General features: G+C 36.1%; 1 protein-coding gene across 1 annotated transcript in view; it reads left to right on the top strand.

Moving 5' to 3' along the window:
* Nucleotides 1–20948, top strand: part of CDH15 (cadherin 15) — a 66748-nt gene that overhangs the window by 41641 nt on the left and 4159 nt on the right. Inside the window, exons 2-9 of the mRNA XM_053693172.1 lie at nt 7194–7364; nt 7835–7990; nt 8875–9019; nt 9099–9259; nt 9404–9532; nt 9822–10007; nt 11598–11851; nt 18329–18471. Of these exons, the coding sequence (XP_053549147.1) occupies nt 7194–7364; nt 7835–7990; nt 8875–9019; nt 9099–9259; nt 9404–9532; nt 9822–10007; nt 11598–11851; nt 18329–18471 (1345 nt within the window). The remainder of the gene's footprint in view (nt 1–7193; nt 7365–7834; nt 7991–8874; nt 9020–9098; nt 9260–9403; nt 9533–9821; nt 10008–11597; nt 11852–18328; nt 18472–20948) is intronic.

The raw sequence follows: 20948 nt of genomic DNA, 5'->3' as shown, positions 1-20948 counted from the left end.
CGGCTGGAAGCGATCCTGATTGCTTCCAGCCGCTTTCAAGGTATTGCCGTGATGCCTCGATATTGAGACATCACTGCAATACCTTTTTTCCAAGACCAATGAAGAAAGAGCCACTCTGTGGCCCTCTCTGCACCGGTAGCGATGGTTCCGATCGTTGGTGGGTGGGACTCGGGAGCAGCTGCAGGGAGGCAGGTGGGCGGCCCATCACTACCCGGCATCCGGTTCCTGTGTGTGCAATGTGCACGCCAGGTGCCGGGAGCGTGCGGGGGGCATGCAGGGGGTGTGCGTACACGTGTGTGTGTGTGTGCGCACGCAGCAACCACTACCACCAATGTACTTGAATTGGACGAAGGGAGAGGGAGGGGGGGGGAATAATGTTAAAAAGGATCTGGGAGGGGGTATTGAGGTAGGCAGCTACACTACAGAAAAATTTAAATTATATAAAAAAAATTAAAAAAAATTATTCTGGGAGGCAAACTGGGTACTGGCAGACAGCTGCCAGTATCCAAGATGGCAGCAAATAGATAGCGGGGGAGGGTTAGAGAGCTGTTTGGGGGGGATCAGGGAGGTTGTGAGCTAAAGGGGGGTCCATCACAGCTGAACAGATCATTTAAAAAAAAAAAAAAAAAATTAAGAAAAAAAAAAGCCTTTTATTTTAGTACTGGTAGACTAAATGTAAATTTTGATGCTAAAGTGCCCGGTTTTAAAAAATTTGATTAAAAACAGAGGCACTTTAATTCATCAACATTTACATTTCACTCGTTGTGAAAAAATACTTACCTTTTAATCTTGACAGCCGATCCAGCTTCCCTCGGTCGTCGCAAAGCCATTTCTGACGTCAGAAATTATGGATCATCATCCTCCAATCACGGCTTCCCCCCCGGGGGAATCAGTGTCTGATTCGAAGCCATGATTGGAGGAAGCCGGATTCCTCATTTTAGACCCAGGAAGAGGCTTTGCGACAGGCGGAGGAAGCTGGAGCGGCTGTCAACTTTAAAAGGTAAGTGTTTTTACACGAGTGAAATGTAAATTTTGATGAATTAAAGTGCCACTGTTTTTAATCGAATTTTTAAAAACCGGGCACTTTAGCATCAACATTCACAATTACTTTAAAATTGTGGGGACATTTGTGGGGTGGGGGAGGGAAGAGAGATCTTTGAGAGGGATCAGGGGGTGGGATGTGTCAGGTGGGAGGCTAATCTCTACACTAAAGCTAAAATTAACCCTTCAAGCTCCATACAAGCTACCTAATTAACCCCGTACCTGCTGGGCATAATACAATTGTGGTGCGCAGCGGCATTTAGCGGCCTTCTAATTACCAAAAAGTAATGCCACAGCCATATATGTTTGCTATTTCTGAACAAAGGGGATCCCAGAGAAGCATTTACAACCATTTGTGCCATAATTGCACAAGCTGTTTGTAAATAATTTCAGTGAGAAACCTAAAGTTTGTGAAAAAGTTTTTTTTTTATTTGATCGCATTTGGCGGTGAAATGGTGCCATGAAATATACCAAAAAGGGCCTAGATCAATACTTTGGGTTGTCCACAAAAAAAATATATATACATGTCAAGGGATATTCAGGGATTCCTGACAGATATCAGTGTTACAATGTAACTAGCGCTAATTTTGAGAGAAAAAAATAGCAAAGTGTTACTTGTATTTATTTCCGTATAACTTGCTAAAAAAGCAAAGAACATGTAAACATTGGGTATTTCTAAACTCAGGACAAAATTTAGAAACTATTTAGCATGGGTGTTTTTTGGTGGTTGTAGATGTGTAACAGATTTTGGGGTCAAAGTTAGATAAAGTGTATTTTTTTTCCATTTTTTCCTCATATTTATTAATTTTTTATGGTAAATTATAAGATATGATGAAAATAAAGTCCATTTAGTGGTGAGAAAAACGGTATATAATATGTGTGGGTACAGTAAATGATTAAGAGGAAAATTACAGCTAAACACAAACACCGCAGAAATGTTAAAATAGCCCTGGTCCTTAAGGGAAAGAAATTGAAAAATGGCCTTGTCCTTAAGGGGTTAAAGCCCTTTGCCTGTCTTTTTTTTTTTTCTAACATGAGAAAAATATTAAAGAACTGCTCCAAAACAAAAAAGTGCACAAATAGTAAAGAATTTATCGGAACATGCCAACTAATCTATGTAGGTCACAAACAGATTAACCTAACATGTTTCATGTAGTCACACCTGCGCTTCATCAGAAACATGTTAGGTTAATCTGTTTGTGACCTACATAGATTAGTTGGCAAATTCTGATAAATTCTTTACTATTTGTGCACTTTTTTTGTTTTGGAGCAGTTCTTTAATATTTTTCTCATAAAGATAGTAGTCTAGAAGTGCTTTTTTAACTGCTTCACACAGCAACCTTCGCTGCAGCCCTAAGTACATATGCTGCTCAGGACTTGTTGCATCCAACTTCACTTTGTTACACAGATCCGATACATTTAAAGGGACAGTCATCATTTTTTTTTTTATTGTTTAAAAATATAGATTACACCTTTACTACCCATTCCCCAGCTTTGCACAACCAACATGGATATATTGATATACATACCTACATACATGCATACATATATGTGGGGCAGCAGGTTATATAAGGTCGCATCAGCCCACTTTTGATCCTTTTATACTGGTAAAGACATATGTCAGTCTCAAGAATGTCTGCAGTTTTTCACCCATTATCATGCATTATGGGATAATGTTTTACTGCTATAAAGACTTTATAACATTTAAACCTCTAAATTTCTGTCTGTTTCTAAGTCCCTAAAGACAGCCCCATGATCACATGCTTTTGTAATTGCTTTTAACAACAGGGGACGCTAGTTCATGTGAGCCAAATAGATAACATTGTGCTGACGCCCGTGGGTTCTAACAACACATCACTAATTGGCTTAAATGCAAGTCAAGTCAAATTGAAAGCGCAATATAGAGAAGAGTATTAAAATGAGGTATGCCTGTATGTATATATATATGTATATATATATATATATATATATATATATACACACACACATATATATATATATATATATATATATATATATATAATATACACACACATACTGTATATATATTATATTATATCGTATTGTTTCTCCACTGTACTGTTATCCTTGTACCCATGGGCAGCGCTACGGAATCTGTCGGCGCTTTATAAATAAAGAATAATAATATGTATATATACACACACATATATATATATATATATATATATATATATATTATATACACATATATATATATATATTTATATATATATATACATACACAGTATATACACATACAGTACAGTACACATACAGTACACACACAACCATCTATATATATATATATATACACACACACACATATACCTACATACATGCATACATATATGTGGGGCAGCAGGTTATATAAGGTCGCATCAGCCCACTTTTGATCCTTTTATACTGGTAAAGACATATGTCAGTCTCAAGAATGTCTGCAGTTTTTCACCCATTATCATGCATTATGGGATAATGTTTTACTGCTATAAAGACTTTATATTTCTTCATATACAACTTCCTAGCATTAGTGTACAACCTCTTACTTTCATATCTTCCGTCTCTGAAATATGATTTTTATTATTACATTTGTTTGTTTAGAATGGTCCATTCCCCTAGTACCTAGGACCAGTCAACACAGCAGATTTGCATAATCAACAAATGCAAGATAACAAGACAATGCAATAGCACTTAGTCTGAACTTCAAATGAAAAGTAGATTTTTTTTTTTGACAATTATAAAAGTTATGTCTTTTTCCACTCCCCCTGTACCATGTGACAGCCATCAGCCATTCACAAATGCATACACATACCATGTAACAGCCATCAGCCATTCACAAATGCATACACACTTATTCTTGCACATGCTCAGTAGGAGTTGGTTACTCAAAAAGTGCACATTTAGTTTAGACTGTGCACATTTAGTTAATGGAAGTAAATTGGAAAGTTGTTTAAAATGGCATGCTCTATCTGAATAATAAAAGTTTAATTTTGATTGAGTGTCCCTTTAAGTCATTATGAGTGGGGAAAATCTATTCTTATATAGCTGCACAAGTTTTTATTTATATTTAGAACATATTATTAAAGTTGCCTAATACAGTGGTATCCTCAAAACAAAGAAGCCTCATTCACATGAGGGAAATAAAGTGACTGTGCACGCTCCCTTGCAAGTCCTGGTTAAATGCTAAAAGTTCCTTCACAAAGGGATGTGGTTACTGAGGATTTTTTAGTTACAATATCTTCCTTTTTTACATAGAGATTGACCATGTAATATTTTCTAGAAGGCTTTTTAAATATATGCTGCATCACTCAAGGGATTCAGCATTTTGGTAACATCCTATTTTATTCTTGATTTTTAAAGTAACAGGAAATGCAAAGTTGTGCAAAATTCATTCTCATAGGTAGGTTTGCTGAAAGAAGAACTCAATAGCACAACTCTCCCAGTACATTTTAAAATGTCACATTTTTCTGTTAAATGCAAAAAAACCATGACTTTCATGTCACTTTATTGTAATAGAATGTATTTATGAAGAATGTTGTTCTAAAGGCAGAGGCTTTATGGTTTGTAATGCTTTTTTAAAAGGACCAACTTTTTTCATGTGATGCGACAATTTCAAGGATATTCAAAATGTTTTGCTAGATTTGGTGTCACATATCCAAATCTAATGCATAACTGTCTACAGAAAATGCTTCTTCAATGGTAAATTTAGCCCTATCCTGTACCCTCTGGGGATATTATTGAGTGACACCTGGCTAGTATCACTCTCAGCCACTCAAGTCACTCGGAATGAGCAGCCATTGTTAAGTGTTTATGCAGTTGTGGCAGCTGCCATTTTGTAAAAGCATCCCTCAGCAGGTGTGACTGTTAGCGCACGTGCTCCTCTTCATCTCCTCTTCATATCAGACTTCATAATCTTTACAAAAAAGCTGCATATCTGCATCTGATGAGAAGAGCGTCCTTGTGTGCTCTAAAACGAAAAATGTGCACAATTGTTTGTGTAGTGATCATTTTGTAAAGGATGATTACCAATACTTAATTGTGTTGAACTACAGTTTTATCTATAAATAGCGTTCTGACAGAAATATATGTGGGTAATGTTTGTACCCAATGATGGTGCAAGAACTGCAGTATGCCCATCAAAGATTAAAGGGACATGAAACTCAATTTTTTTCTTTTATGGTTCAGATAGAACATACAATTTTAAACAATTATCCAATTTACTTTTATTATCAATTTTGCTTCATTCTGTTAGCATCCTTTATTGAAGGAGCAGCAATGCACTACTCGGAATAAGCTGAATATATCAGTAAGCCAATGATAAGAGCTCCCAGCTCCTGCGCTTACCTAGGTATTCATTAAAAAAAATATATATTCCAAGAGAAAAAAAAAAGCAGCAAATTAGATAATAGAAGTAAATTTGTTTGCTTGAAAGTTGCTTAAAATTGAATGCTCTATCTGAATAATGAAAGAAAATTTTAGAGTTTCATGTCCCTTTAAAGAAACTTTAAAGTCCCTGCAACAAAAGTTGCAGTTTGAAATGTTGATAGTTGTTTTATGGTAAGAACACCTACCTGTCTAAGCGGCCCTTATTTTAGCATTTAAAAACACTACTGATACAGCTGCCCTCATACACTTTTATTGGCCACACCATTCAATTCAAGTAAAAGATAAATTGGCACCAATCATGAGAGTGAGCCTTTTGTGTGCAAAGAGATGGAGTCAGCTGTGCCTTTGTTATTTTTACTGAGAATTATTTAAACAACACCCAATCGTTGTACAGACTTTAATTTATCATTCCAGATCCAGGGAATATAACCCATCTGACAATATATTGATTTTAATAGTCTGGGTGACAGCAGTGCATTTGATTGGCTGTAGTGACCCTGTCTTCTTTGAAGAATATAATATATGTTTAGAGATAGGTGAGGGAAGTGTGCTGTAGATTGGGTTAGTTATATATTAGGAAAATACAAAAATGCAGCATATCCTGTTTTTAAAGTCAGCTTTAAATTATATATGCAGGGAATTCAACTTAGTGCATCTGCATTCTACACCTCCAGAAGTACTTGAAGAGAAAAACTGCTAATATAGATTTAAAAAGTCATCCCAGGTTGCAACAATATTATTTTGAGATGTGAAGAATTATATTATTGCTTAGGGTGGGTTTTTGCGTTGCATTTTACTTATACTTAAAGGGACATTAAACACTAAATAAATTTAATGCACCTACCTCTAATTATGGGTGCTGCTATTAGGGAACCTAGGTTACACTGCAGGTATCTGAAAGAAAGTTGCTGCACATGTGCAAACAGGTCAGCAATTGAATGGAATGAAAGCTATAGTTCAACATGGTGGCATCCATGACTTGAGGAAGGCGGGGAATACCATGCTTATAAAATGCATTTAGTGTTAAATGTCCCTTTAAAAGTGCTTATGCTGTGCATATCAAATTGCTCTTATATCTCCTTTTTAATTAATGGCATTGAGAAATTCTGTTCTATTAAAGGGACAGTCAACACCAGAATGTTTGTTGTTTTAAAAGATATATAATCCCTTAATTACCAGTTCCCCAGTTTTGCATAACCAACACAGTTATAATTATACAGGTTTTACCTCTGTAATTACCTTGTATCTAAGCCTCAGCAGACTGCCCCCTTTTTTCAGTTCTTTTGACAGACTTGCAGTTTAGCCAATCAGCGCTGTCTCCATGGTAAATTCACGAGCATGAGCTCAATGTTATCTATATGTGAACTAATGCCCTCTAGTGGTGAAAAACTATCAAAATGCATTTAGATTAGAGGCGGCCTTCAAGGTCTAAGATATCAGCATATGAACCTCCTAGGTTTAGCTTTCAACTAAGAATACCAAGAGAACAAAGCAAAATTGGTGATAAAAGTAAATTGGAAAGTTATTTAAAATTACATGCCCTATTTGAAACATGAAATGTTTTTTTTTTTGGACTTGACTGTCCCTTTAAGCATTGTGATATGCCCCCTGAGCCTGCTTCTATGCATTTTGAAAGCCCGGCCTCTTGTTAAAGTTTCTGAGCTGCCTAAAAATGTGAAATTTTGTTAATTATTTTCCTATTACAAATATATAATGATATTCAAATTATCAGTTGTATTTGTAATATCTGGTTACATATTTTACTATAGGTACATTGTACAGAAGTTCAAGATGAGCCAACACCAGATGTCCCTGTGTTTTATCCCTGGCGAAATCACAACAGAAGTCGAAACCAGATGCAAAGGGTTAAGAGAGCCTGGGTGATTCCTCCAATCAGTGTTTCTGAAAACAATAAGAAAATCCCAGTGTTACTAGTACAGGTAACATAGCTTTGTCAGTGTGCACTGTGCACCATTTAATGGAGAAGTGGATGGGGCATGCATAATTGTAATATACTGTAGATGTGTGTACTATATATATATATATATATATATATATATATATATATATATGTGTGTGTGTGTGTGTGTGTGTTTCAACTCATGGAAACCAATCTATTTATATATATATATATATATATATATATATATATATATATATATAAAAGGATATTAATCATTTGTATCTGCATGATATGATAGAGTGTATAGATACCTAGAATATTATGAGTGTGTATGTTAGTGTGTCAATGTGTCTGATCTATGCAATTTTTTTATATATTTGAATATATCCAATATATCTAAACATGTGTCTAGCATGCTGTTGGGCAATATATATATATATTCATGAAAAGTATATGATAGACACATGATATGAGGCTCTCTGTACAATGTCATTAATTCTCTCTCAGATTAAATCAGACAAGCAGCGGCTGGGCAGCGTCATTTATAGTATTAAGGGACCAGGAGTGGATGAAGAACCAAAGGGACTTTTCTCCATCAACAAGAATACAGGGGCCATGTATCTCAATGCTGTGCTGGATCGTGAAAAAACTGAGCGCTTCAAGGTACTAACTCCAAAATGCATCATGGGACAGTGACATTTGCTGACACCATGATTGATCCATAAAATACTGTAAGAGGGCATGTGTTACATGACATCATATTGTGTGACATTGTGCACTTCTATCCTTATGTTATAGTGCTATGTAAAATGATGAAACTATATATATAAATGATCATATATATAAATGATCAAAATATTTTGTGACACGAGATTCACATGACAAGGAAAAATATTACTGCATGACATCATGTGTCACACAATTAAACATTATTCAGATAAAGCTTGCAATTTTTCAAAACTTTCAAATTTACTGCCATTATCAAAATGTGCACAGACTTTTTTTTATTTACACTTTCTGAAGCATCCTACTGAGCAGGTGCAAAAGTGCACCGTATATATGCATTTTGTGATTGGCTGATGGCTATGACATCATACAGGGGAAGGGAAAATGGTATTAACTTTGAAATTTTACAGAAAAAAAAAATACTACTCATTTGAAAGTAAGCGCTATTTCATTGTCTTTTTATTATGTATTTGACAATTATGCAATTAATTTGTATTTAGAGGTCCTTTAAATCAGTTTATCATGTCAAGCTGGCATTAAGCAGCAGAGTTGGGTGCCACTTACTTGGAAGGGCCCTAGCACTTTTCTTGAATTCAGTCTTAAATAAAAGTGTTAAATGGTCACTCCATATAAAATCTTATCAAATTCCCAATTTATGAACAGTTTTTAGCAGTAGGAAAAAAAATCATAGTGTGATATATTCGTAGAGGATGTGATTTTGCTAGATTGTTGGAGTCTTCTCAGTGTTTCTTGGTTGCCTTTGCACTATAATAATTTGATTCCCATTATATTTTCCATGTTTACTTGTTTCCTTCTTCCAGATTCAGGCATTTGCAGTGGACACTGGAGGGACATCACTTGAGGATCCTACTGACCTGGAGATTGTGGTTGTTGATCAGAATGACAATCGTCCAGTGTTCATACAAGATGTGTTTAGAGGGCATGTGTTGGAGGGTACAATACCTGGTAAGGCGGCTTTATCTAAGGATGTTGCTCTGTCATTTGGGAATGGTGAATATAATACTGTAATAACTCATTTTTCCAGGCACACTGGTAATGACTGTAGAAGCTACAGATGATGATGACCCAACAACAGATAATGCAGAGCTAAAATATTCCATTATTGAGCAGGAAATTCCAGAAATGTTCAGCATAAACCAAAAGACTGGAGAAATCAGGACTGTACAAGCTGGATTGGACAGAGAGGTACATAGTCACACAAGTGGAAACTGAGATACCTTTATTGTCCTATTTGTACCTAGTAGTAGTTAGGCTTTCCCTATCTGTGCCCTGGCATATAAATACAGTTAGGATGATACACATTACAAAATATATTGTTTTCCCTCACAGGTGGTTGGAACATACAGACTGACGGTGCAAGTGGGCGATATGTATGGAGAGGGCCTCACCAGCACTGCCAAAGCTGTCATCACCATAGGAGACATCAATGACAACCCTCCGGAGTTTGCACAGAATGAGGTACAGAGAACAAAGACATACTCTATAACACCTGTAGATGTTGTAGCTCTCAAATTATCATAAGCTGTCTTTAACCTTAAATGCCCATCCCCATATATGTATTATATTCTGCAAATTTACCTATAGTATCTTCACATGAGGAAGCCTATCTTCTTTATCCAGAACCCTTTTATTCTTGGGAACTTATCTCTAGACCTAAAATTTAAACCATTTAGAGAAACATAAAATGTGATAATTGTCTGATAAAACCTGCCAATTTAACATAATTTCATTTTCTGGTCCTCTAAAGTACTTCATGGAAGTGTCTGAGCACAGTAGCAATATTGTCATTGGAAGGCTGAATGTGACTGACAAGGACCTCCCCAATTCTCCCAACTGGAAAGTGCAATACGTCATCACCAGTGGAGATCCTGAAGGTCTATTCTCTATCCGCACAGACCCCCTGACCAATGAAGGAATCCTCTCTGTTGCCAAGGTAGGAAAAATGGAACCACTTAAAATCAAGTGAGACTATATAATTTTGATGGTTTAATTATGAAAGCTGATAATTGCAATTAATCTATATTAAAAATCCAATTTTCTTAGCATTTAGTGATCATGGTATATCCATGCTTAGGATCTTTAACAATAGCACCTTAAACTTTTTGTATGAACAGTTACTCATGGCATTATTGGCTGGGGGGTTACATTACATTACACCCACATGGGTGCTAAAGAAGACACCCCAAAATAAAATTGGATTCCAATCACAAATTTAGTTTGAAAATACACAGGAAATGAGTTACTGTTAATTAATTCCATTTGATTGTATATATACTCAAATTTGTTAAATGTGCTACAAATGCACGTTTAGCCGGGATGCGCATAATTTCGCTATTCAGCATTTGTTAGTGAAATAAATGCCACAAATGGATGGGGTCTTAGGCATTCAGCTATTTTCGGCACCAAATTTATTAGAGTAAAAGTGCAATACACAAGTATCTGTATTTGCAGAGATACAGTATTTGTCTGTTGCACAAAATTATGGACATCCCTAATGCTTAAAGTGAAGGTAAACTTTGGTGAATGAAAGCCAGTTTTTTAAAAAAATACTATTAAAAACACGGGCACTTTCATTCATCAAAGTTTACAAAGCAGCCGTTTTGTTAGAAAAATTACCTTTTTTTCTATTCACAGCTAGAGCAGCTTCTCCCACCTAGAGATCCTCTATTCACACGTCAGCAATGACCAATCTGGCTTCCTCCAATCACAGCTTTCCCCCAGGGTAGTCATTGCCTGAGGCCATGCTGTGATTGGAGGAAGCAGGATTAGTCATTGCTGACGTGTGAATAGAGGATCTCTAGGTGGGGGAAGCTGCTCTAGCTGTGAGAAGAAGAAAAGGTAATTTTTCTAACAAAACGGCTGCTTTCTAAACTTTGATGAATGAAAGTGCCCCTGTTTTTAATAGTATTTTTAAAAAACGGGCTTTCATTCATCAAAGTTTACCTTCACTTTAATTACCGAATCAGAATTACTGGTGTATTTTTTTGTCCTGTTTGTGGTGTTGAAGGCCTTACTTTAGCAGACTGGATGTGGCCTGTGAGCTGTAGTTTGGGAAAGCCCTGAATAAATTAAAGGACCACTCAATGCAGTAGAATTGCATAATTAACATGTGCATAATAAAAAGACAATGTCATAAAGCAGTCAATTTTTTTTTTCTGACATTTTTTATTCCTCCCATTTTCCGGCCCCCTGTATCATGTGACAGCCATCAGCAAATCACAGACTAGTATACATATACCCTGTGAGCTTGTGCACATGCTCAGTAGGAGCTTGTTCCACAGAAAGTGTGTCTATAAAAAGACTGTGCAAAATTTAAAATCTGAAGTAAATTGGAAAGTGTCTTAAAACTGCATGCTCTTTCTGAATCATAAAAGTTTATTTTGTCTTGAGTGTCCCTTTAAGACTAAAATGTTATAAATATCAGTAAAGTACAGGCCAGCTTTAATACACAGCTCTCACTTGTAGCGCTGTCTTATGAAAGAAGAATGGACTGGGTGTGTAATGCTTTATATATGCTCCCTAGACCTTAGATCATGAGGCACGAGAAGTGCATCAACTCACAGTGTCTGCTCAGAATGAGGTGGAGCTTAGCTCTTCAGCCCCACGTACTACACAATCCCAAACCAAGGTAACAGTCAAAGTGCTGGATGTGAATGAGCCCCCATTCTTCTGGGAGAATCCCAAGGTTGTGAGCCTGAAAGAGAGGAGTCCCCCAGGAACTGAGCTCTGTGTCTATACAGCTAAAGACTTAGACACCATGGGGTCACAGGACATCAGGTGAGGATACGTTATCTAACAAAGTTAAATAGGTATAAAGATAAAAGAAACAAATCTAATAACTTGAAGTACTGTTTATATAATATAGCCTAAAAATCATAGGTCTTGCTAAATGATTATATACTGTGTATTGGGGATTTTTTATGTACCAACATCTCTATTGTGCATTATATAGTCCATAAATGAACTTTGTATTTAAAAATATGCCCAATATGGCCATCATTATAAAATAAAAAATGTCATGGCTCTTTTCTTGCCCTTTCTAATGCACTCTCTTCAGTTTCTGTTGTTGTTTTTTTGTCTGCTATGTACAAAGCTATGACAGAGGGAATGACTCTTTATGACTGAGCTTTAGGTCAGATTTCCCTCTCAGCGTCATTCTGTTCATTGCTGTGTCTTTACTTGTAGTGCTTCACATGACAAGAGTCTAGGAAAACACTCTCAGTATTTGCTTATTTTTTTACCAGTTTTCTCTACTTGTATTGGCTATATAATCAGTCAGCTCTTCCACTCCTATGTCTAGCTACTAAATATCTGATAAAGTAGTATTCTAACCTCCCTACGAGTTCCTGGAACTGTTCATTATTGTGCTATTTATGACTGTAATGTTTGTCCCTTGTGTGTGGAGTTTATCGCCTGCTTAAAGGGACACTGAACCCAATCTTTTTCTTTTGTGATTCAGATAGAGCATGCAATTTTAAGCAACTTTCTAATTTACTCCTATTTTAAAATTTTCTTCGTTCTCTTGCTATCTTTATTTGAAAAAGAATGCATCTAAGCTAATTTTTGGTTAGCACTTGTTTATTGGTGGGTGAATTTATCCACCAATCAGCAAGAACAACCCAGGTTGTTCACCTAAAATGGGCCGGCATCTAAACTTACATTCTTGTATTTCAAATAAAGATACAAAGAGAATGAAGAAAATTGATAATAGGAGTAAATTAGAAAGTTGCTTAAAATTGCATGCTCTATCTGAATCACAAAATACTTTTTTGGGGTTCAGTGTCCCTTTAAGTTCTTGGCTCTTGATCTCAGTAACAGTACTAGGTAGAGTTTCCAGCTGTGCTTCACAAAAGTACCAGATGAGATGACCTACAGGTGGTTCGGTACAGGTGGAAGGTGTGGGGGACAAAAGCCACAACTAAGCAGTCATTCTATCCCCTTGGTTGTCAGCAGCAACAAGTATGTAGTAGTGATTTCATACCCTTGCTGTTAGGAGGACAAAAAATGGTTTAACATCCCCATGCCTGATTGTAACACACATAAATTGCTTTTTGAGCCATATTTGTATTGCACAGAGGCATAGGAGGCCATTACATTTAAGTGTCCAGTATTTTTGTAAAGATTTTACTGGTCAGCCTACTAAAATACGGCCTGTCCAGTTGAATAATGGACACCTGGCAGCCTGCTGCTGATGCAATGATTACCTTCATATGATAACAATTGGCTGTAGGCCCACGTTTTCTCTGATGAAGAGACACAGCAAGCACTGATAAATGCTTGCCTACCCCCTCCCAAGAACCGCTAGAGCAGCATAAAAACGGCTGCTCCATATGCTATTAATTATGTAGCTATCTTGCTATAGCCATTTCTTTATGCTGGAGTAATTAACCCCTTAACGACCAAGGACGTACGCCACACGTCCTCAAAAAAAATACAGTTAATGACCGAGGACGTGTGGCATACGTCCTTGGTCTGGAAAGCAGCTGGAAGCGATCCTGCTCGCTTCCAGCTGCTTTCCGGTTATTGCAGTGATGCCTCGATATGGAGGCATCCTGCAATAACCCCCCTTGGCCATCCGATGCAGAGAGCCATTCTGTGGCCCTCTCTGCACCGGACATCGATGGCCGGTATCGTTGGTGGGTGGGAGCTTACGTGGGAGGCGGGTGGGCGGCCATCGGTGCTCTGTGTGAAGTGGAGGGGGGCGGGATCTACGGGGGCGCGCACGGGAGCGCGCGCGCGCGTGCACGGGGGGTGACGGGCGCGTGCACGGGGCGGGAGCGGGTGGGAACCGCTACACTACAGAAAAAAAAAAAGTTAAAAGCTAAAAAAAAAAAAAAAATCTAAATATTAAAAATGTAATCTAAGGGACCTGGAAGGGGTTGGGGGTTGGTCTTGGTGTGGGGGGGGGGGGAAGCTACACTACAGAAAAGGGCATTTTTTAAAACAAAAGGCACATTTTTTTACAAAACTGGGTACTGGCAGACAGCTGCCAGTACCCAAGATGGCGCCCATTAAGGCAGAGGGGAAGGGTTAGAGAGCTGTTTGGTGGGGGATCAGTGAGGTTGGGGTCTAAGGGGGGATCCTACACATCAGCATATGTAAATATGCTTTTTTTTTTTTTTTTTTTTTAAAAAAGGGCCAAATACCTTTTATTTTAGTACTGGCAGAGTTTCTGCCAGTACTTAAGATGGCGGGGACAATTGTGGGGTGGGGGAGGGAAGAGAGCTGATTGGGAGGGATCAGGGGGTCTGATGTTTCAGGTGGGAGGCTGAGCTCTACACTAAAGCTAAAATTAACCCTGCAAGCTCCCTACAAGCTACATAATTAACCCCTTCACTGCTAGCCATAATACACGTGTGATGCGCAGCGGCATTTAGAGGCCTTCTAATTACCAAAAAGCAATGCCAAAGCCATATATGTCTGCTATTTCTGAACAAAGGGGATCCCAGAGAAGCATTTACAACCATTTGTGCCATAATTGCACAGGCTGTTTGTAAATAATTTCAGTGAGAAACCTAAAATTGAGAAAAAATTAACGTTTTTTTTAATTTGATCGCATTTGGCGGTGAAATGGTGGCATGAAATATACCAAAATTGGCCTAGATCAATACTTGGGGTTGTCTACTACACTACACTAAAGCTAAAACTACCCCAAAAAGCTCCCTACATGCTCCCTAATTAACCCCTTCACTGCTGGGCATAATACACGTGTGGTGCGCAGTGGCATTTAGCGGCCTTCTAATTACCAAAAAGCAACGCCAAAGTCATATATGTCTGCTATTTCTGAACAAAGGAGATCCCAGAGAAGAATTTACAACCATTTATGCCATAATTGCACAAGCTGTTTGTAAATAATTTAAGTTAGAAACCAAAAGTTTGTGAAAAAAATTGTGAAAAGTGAACGATTTTTTGTATTTGATTGCATTTGGCGGTGAAATGGTGGTATGAAATATACCAAAATGGGCCTAGATCAATAGTTTGGGTTGTCTACTAAAAAAAAAATATATACATGTCAATGGCTATTCAGAGATTCCTGAAAGTTCTACTTGTATTTATTGCACTATAAGTTACAAAAAAAGCAAAGAACATGTAAACATTGGGTATTTCTAAACTCAGGACAAAATTTAGAAACTATTTAGCATGGGTGTTTTTTGGTGGTTGTAGATGTGTAACAGATTTTGGGGGTCAAAGTTAGAAAAAGTGTGTTTTTTTTCCATTTTTTCCTCATATTTTATAATTTTTTTTATAGTAAATTATAAGATATGATGAAAATAATGGTATCTTTAGAAAGTCCATTTAATGGCGAGAAAAACTGTATATATAATATGTGTGGGTACTGTAAATGAGTAAGAGGAAAATTACAGCTAAACACAAACACCTCAAAAATGTAAAAATAGCCTTGGTCCCAAACGGACAGAAAATGGAAAAGTGCTGTGGTCATTAAGGGGTGTAGGTGCCGTAGACTTGATTCCTATGTCACTACCAACTAAAAGTGCCCTGACTTAATAAGCAGGGTGTGGATTGAGTGCAGTAAGGAATGGATGAATACTCCCATCACACATACAGAAGAGGTCTACAGTAAACAGTCTCTCAGCTAATGTACCCTAAAATGTACTGGAGCCGAAACATTAAATAAATACTTTGCTGCTAGAGTAGCACATTATAGGAACATTTAACACCCCTTCTGCTTGTCTCACGCTAATCTAGAGAGGCTTAAATGCAAATTCTGTGACCTTGGTTTCCTACAAAATGCTGCAAATTGTTGAAACCAGCTACATAATACACAGTGATTGATTAGAGTAGTGGACAAACACATTTTCAACACTAATTGACCACAACTAAAGGAGATAATATACCTTGAGTATGGAGCCATTTTTTAAAAGGGACATTGTGGAATAAGAAAAGGTTCATAGAAGGGCCTCAAAAGTAATAAGGGGAATGGAGGATTTAAACTATCAAGAGCGGTTAGCCAGATTGGGTCTTTTACTGTAGGAAAAAAGTGCTTGAGAGGTGATATGATTACTTTATATAAATATATTGAAGGCCCATACACAGAGTTGTCAGAAGCGCTGTTTTTTCCAAGGCAGTTGTTTGTAGCAAAAGGTCACACTTTAAGGCTAGAGGAAAGGAGATTTAATCTCCAGCAACATAAATGTTTTGTCACTGTAAGAGCAATCAAATTATGGAGCTTTTTGCCTAAGGAGGAAGTAAATGCCAATACCTTAGATACATTTAAAAAATACTTAGAAACCTTTCTGACTAAAAACAGAATTCAGGGATATGATTGCTTGTGTTAAATGGGTCGGCTTTCTAATTGTTTAATGTAACTTTGCTAGTTTCTTTAATGTAAACCAGGTAGTCACCATATAAGTTAAACTCTATGGACTTCTGTCTTCTTTCAACCTCATCTACTATGTTACTATGTAAGTAGGACTTCAGCTTCCCTCCATAAAAATAGTAACAGCTTGAAGTTTTATGTTTAAGTGCATCGAGCGAGTGGCAAGAAAATTATGTTAAATTCACGTGAAGCTGCCATTCTGTTTAATATAAACTGGCGAGTGTTAGGTAGGGAGAGACAATATATAGAAGTTCCATTTATTCTGCCCCTATTCTTGTGTAATTTGTAGGTTTATGTGTAGGTTAGTCCTCAAAATAGCTTTATGCATTCTTGATAATTGTACTGCATTTGTATATATTTATTTTGTTGGAAAGATATTTTATGTATCTACATTGCTTTCTGTAGAAAAATAAATTTTACATTTCTTGGAAATCTACTGCCCTCCAAATCATAGAATGTCATTAGTGCTGTTGTGTATGATGTCAACAATGTTTGGGGACTGCAATGTCAAGGAATAAAAGATAATTGAACAAAATATACTGTATAGGTCTCAGTCTTTGTGTATTTCCGTGAAAAGTTAACTTTAAAAGAAAGTTTGTTTTTTTGCCACTGAATTTCTGAAAAATATTAGAATTATAAAACCTTTTCCAATGTTCATGATTCGTTGACAAACAAGTGCTGAATAAGAGAGCTCGATTTTCTAGTCTGTTGTGATGACACAAAACCTGAAGCTGAGAATCAAGTCTGGCCAGATGCCAGGAATTCTAGAGTTCTACTAAAATTGGAGCACATAAATATTATTAACTATAACAAAATGACTGCAGGTTTTTGCTAGAAAAACATATTTCATATTTACATAACAGAAGATTCAAGTTAAAGGGACAATAAACACCTTGCAATTGCAAGACATCTCTGTTGTGTTGCAATAGAATAGAATGCCAGCCGAGTCTAAATGTTTTAAAACCAAATTAACATCCTATTTACTGCAATTAAAAGGACAAGAAACCCAAACTTTTTCTTTCATGATTTAGAGAGCATGCAATTTTAAACAACTTTCCAATTTTTTTATTATCTAATGTGTTTTGTTATCTTGGTACGCTTTGTTGAAAAGCATACCTAGGTAGGCTCAGGAGCTGACGATTGGTGGCTGCACATATATGCCTCATGGTATTGGCTCGCCCATGTGCATTGTTGTTTCTTCAACAAAGGATAGCAAGAGAATGAAGCAAATTAGATAATAGTATAATGGAAAGTTGTTTAAAACTGTATTTTCTAGCCAAATCACAAAAGAAAAGTGTTGGGTTTTCATGTCCCTTTAATTTTCAATAACCAAACTCCATCCACGATTTTTCTTATTTGGAGGAGCCAATCCGGGTTTTAGTCTGCAGACAACAAGGCTAGCCATGGTCATAAAATTAGTATAAAGTACTCCGTTTTGTAGCTGTTGTCAGTTAAAGCCAATCAATGAAATATATGTAGAATGTTAACCTTGAGAAGTCAGCAGGGTGCTTATGTTCAAAGAAGTAGAAATTGCTCAATTTTCAGAACTAAATTACATGAAAAGGGAGCTTATTACATTTTACCATTTCTCATGGTGTTTACTGTCTCTTTAAGTCTGAGATTTTATAACTAGTTTGACATGTAGGTAAGGTAATGTATGCCATCAGTTAGTTCTATTGTTATTTGTCTGCTATTGTTCAGTTATTTATTTATAAATGGCAAAGTGAACATATTCAAAACCTTCATGGGTCAACAATGCAGAAATCTGATATAAACTGATAGCTCTGCACACAGCTGGCACATGCACAAATGTTTTCAAACAATGCTTCAAAGATCAGCAACAGTGACACTAACCATCCTATTTTGATCTTTATTTTAAGTTTATTCTCATACTGATATAATTTGACATTTTATAGCTATACTCTGATATCTGACCCTGCGGATTGGTTGATGTTGGATACACATTCTGGGCAAATAAAGACCAGATATACACTAGATCGAAAGTCAACTTTACTGCATGAAGGATGGTACACTGCCCTAATCATCGCTAGTGACAATGGTATGACACTAACTTGTACGCTGTACTGTACATGTGCAAACATTTCATTTTGTGTAAAAACATAAGACTGAGTATTTTAAGTTAAAACTGTGTTTTATGCATTTATTTATAAAAGTTATAAGACTGTAATAATGCAATAAACTGTATAAGATAGAAATGGATTGATTTGCAACCGACTGTAAAATGTGTGAGTGTTGTAAGTCTGATTCTTTTTTTTTTTTTAAATGGGCACAATTTGCTGTTATTTTTGTCTCTGTATATTTTCAGCAGTGCTAATGCAATTTGTACATTAGAAATTAACACTCACAACAAAGCAATTATTTACAAATGATAAAGGGCAAAGACTTACAACTGATGTACACATCCGTTATGCAAGACGATTTACAAGTTTAGTGGCTTGTAAGGGAAGAAGGGGTATGAAACTTTAGAACACCTAAAACTCTGGAACCAGGAGGCAAATCCTACAAAGAGAGGAAGTCAGGTGCCTTGTGACCATAATTTTACTTTAAATCACATTATCATTGCTTCTTACTGCAGAGTGAGTGCACACACAAACCTTATCAAGATTATGATATCAGATGTTTACATTACAGAGCCTTGCACATCCTTAGAGTAGGGATGGGCGAATGTTTCGCAACATTCGAAAAACGGCACGAATTTTAACACATTCGTTCGTTCGAATCTCGAATGTTTACATAACATTCTAACATTCGATTTTCGAATGTTCGGTTTCGAATTTTACGATTACATTCGAAAATATTCTTTTCGAAAAATTCGAATTTAGATTGTAATAGTATTTCTAATGCTTTTTCTTTAAATGTAATATTCGAATTATGCAATATTCAAATTCGAAAAATTTGAATTTAGATTGTAATAGTATTTCTAATGCTTTTTCTTTAAATGTAATATTCGAATTATGCAATACGTGTATTCGAATTCAAAAAATTCGAATTTAGATTGTAATAGTATTTCTAATGCTTTTTCTTTAAATGTAATATTCGAATTATGCAATATTCGAATTTGAAAAATTGAATTTAGATTGTAATAGTATTTCTAATGCTTTTTCTTTAAATGTAATATTCGAATTATGCAATACGTGTATTCGAATTCGAAAAATTAGAATTTAGATTGTAATAGTATTTCTAATGCTTTTTCTTTAAATGTAATATTCGAATTATGCAATATTCGAATTCGAAAAATTCGAATTTAGATTGTAATAGTATTTCTAATGCTTTTTCTTTAAATGTAATATTCGAATTATGCAATATTCGAATTCGAAAAATTCGAATTTATATTCGAATTCGAAAAATTCGAATTTATATGTTTGTAATAGTATTTCTAATGCTTTCTTTAAATGTAATATTCGAATTATGCAATATTCTATATGGACACATTCGAAATGATATATTTGTATCTATTATGTATCAATTTACTAGATTCCCACCCTACCACATGAACTATTGAACTTCTGAATAGTATTTGTTAAAAAGAATGTTAAATTCAAAATTTTGAATGTGGACATTCGATATAATTCTAAACATTCGAAAACTGTAAATAACATTCGATTTTCGAATTTTTAAGAATATTCGTTCTTATCGACATTCGGATTTAGAATTCGAATTTCGGTAATAACATTCGTTCTACATTCGAAAATTTACACATTCGCCCATCCCTACCTTAGAGCTAGGGAGTAACATCTCCTAAAATTTTACTAAGGCTCTTAGCTTTTTGGATTATTCATCATCATCTATATACAAATGCCCCTTCATTTGTTTTAAAAAAGTGTGTGTCTGGCTTCTCAGTATTCACCATCAGCTGGATCCTAAATGACAAATACAAATCTCACCCCTGCCATGTAAAAATGTAACCATGTGCGTCCATATTCATGTCCAAAGGCAACCATTCAGCCCTCCATTGGTTTTCATTTACCAGAGTGTATAGAGTATATACGTATAAATACAGTGTGTGTGTGTGCATAAAACAATATTACTTGTGAGGGGGGTTGGAAGTACTGGTGAGTTCTCACACTTTTTTTTGTAGGACTTGACCCCTGGAGGAAGTGTTACACTTTTGTAAAAGTCCTGTAGCTCTGAATGTGAGGAAATATTGAGGAAGGAGAGATGTAGGTCTTGGGCAGAATAAAGGGGGCAGGTGGATGAGTATTTGTATAAGAGCAAAGATATAGGATACAGGAGGTTGCATTGCTAGAAAGGGCTTTATATGTTAGAGGCCAAAGGAGGGACTGACAGAGAGATGCAGTAGATGAGGGTGATCTATAATGAAGGTGAATCAATCATAGCCATGAATGATGAACAGAGAAAATAACTATATTATATAAATATGTTATATATTATTATTATTATTATCATCAGGTATTTGTAGAGCGCCAACAGATTCCGCAGCGCTGATATATACACTGTATATATTATATTATTAAGGGTGGGATTGTTACTGTGAATTGAATCAGACAAAGCATA

This window comes from Bombina bombina, chromosome 1, assembly GCF_027579735.1.
Source record: "Bombina bombina isolate aBomBom1 chromosome 1, aBomBom1.pri, whole genome shotgun sequence".
Classification (NCBI taxonomy): Eukaryota; Metazoa; Chordata; class Amphibia; order Anura; family Bombinatoridae; genus Bombina; species Bombina bombina.
This window is presented reverse-complemented; position numbering and strand designations above follow the sequence as displayed.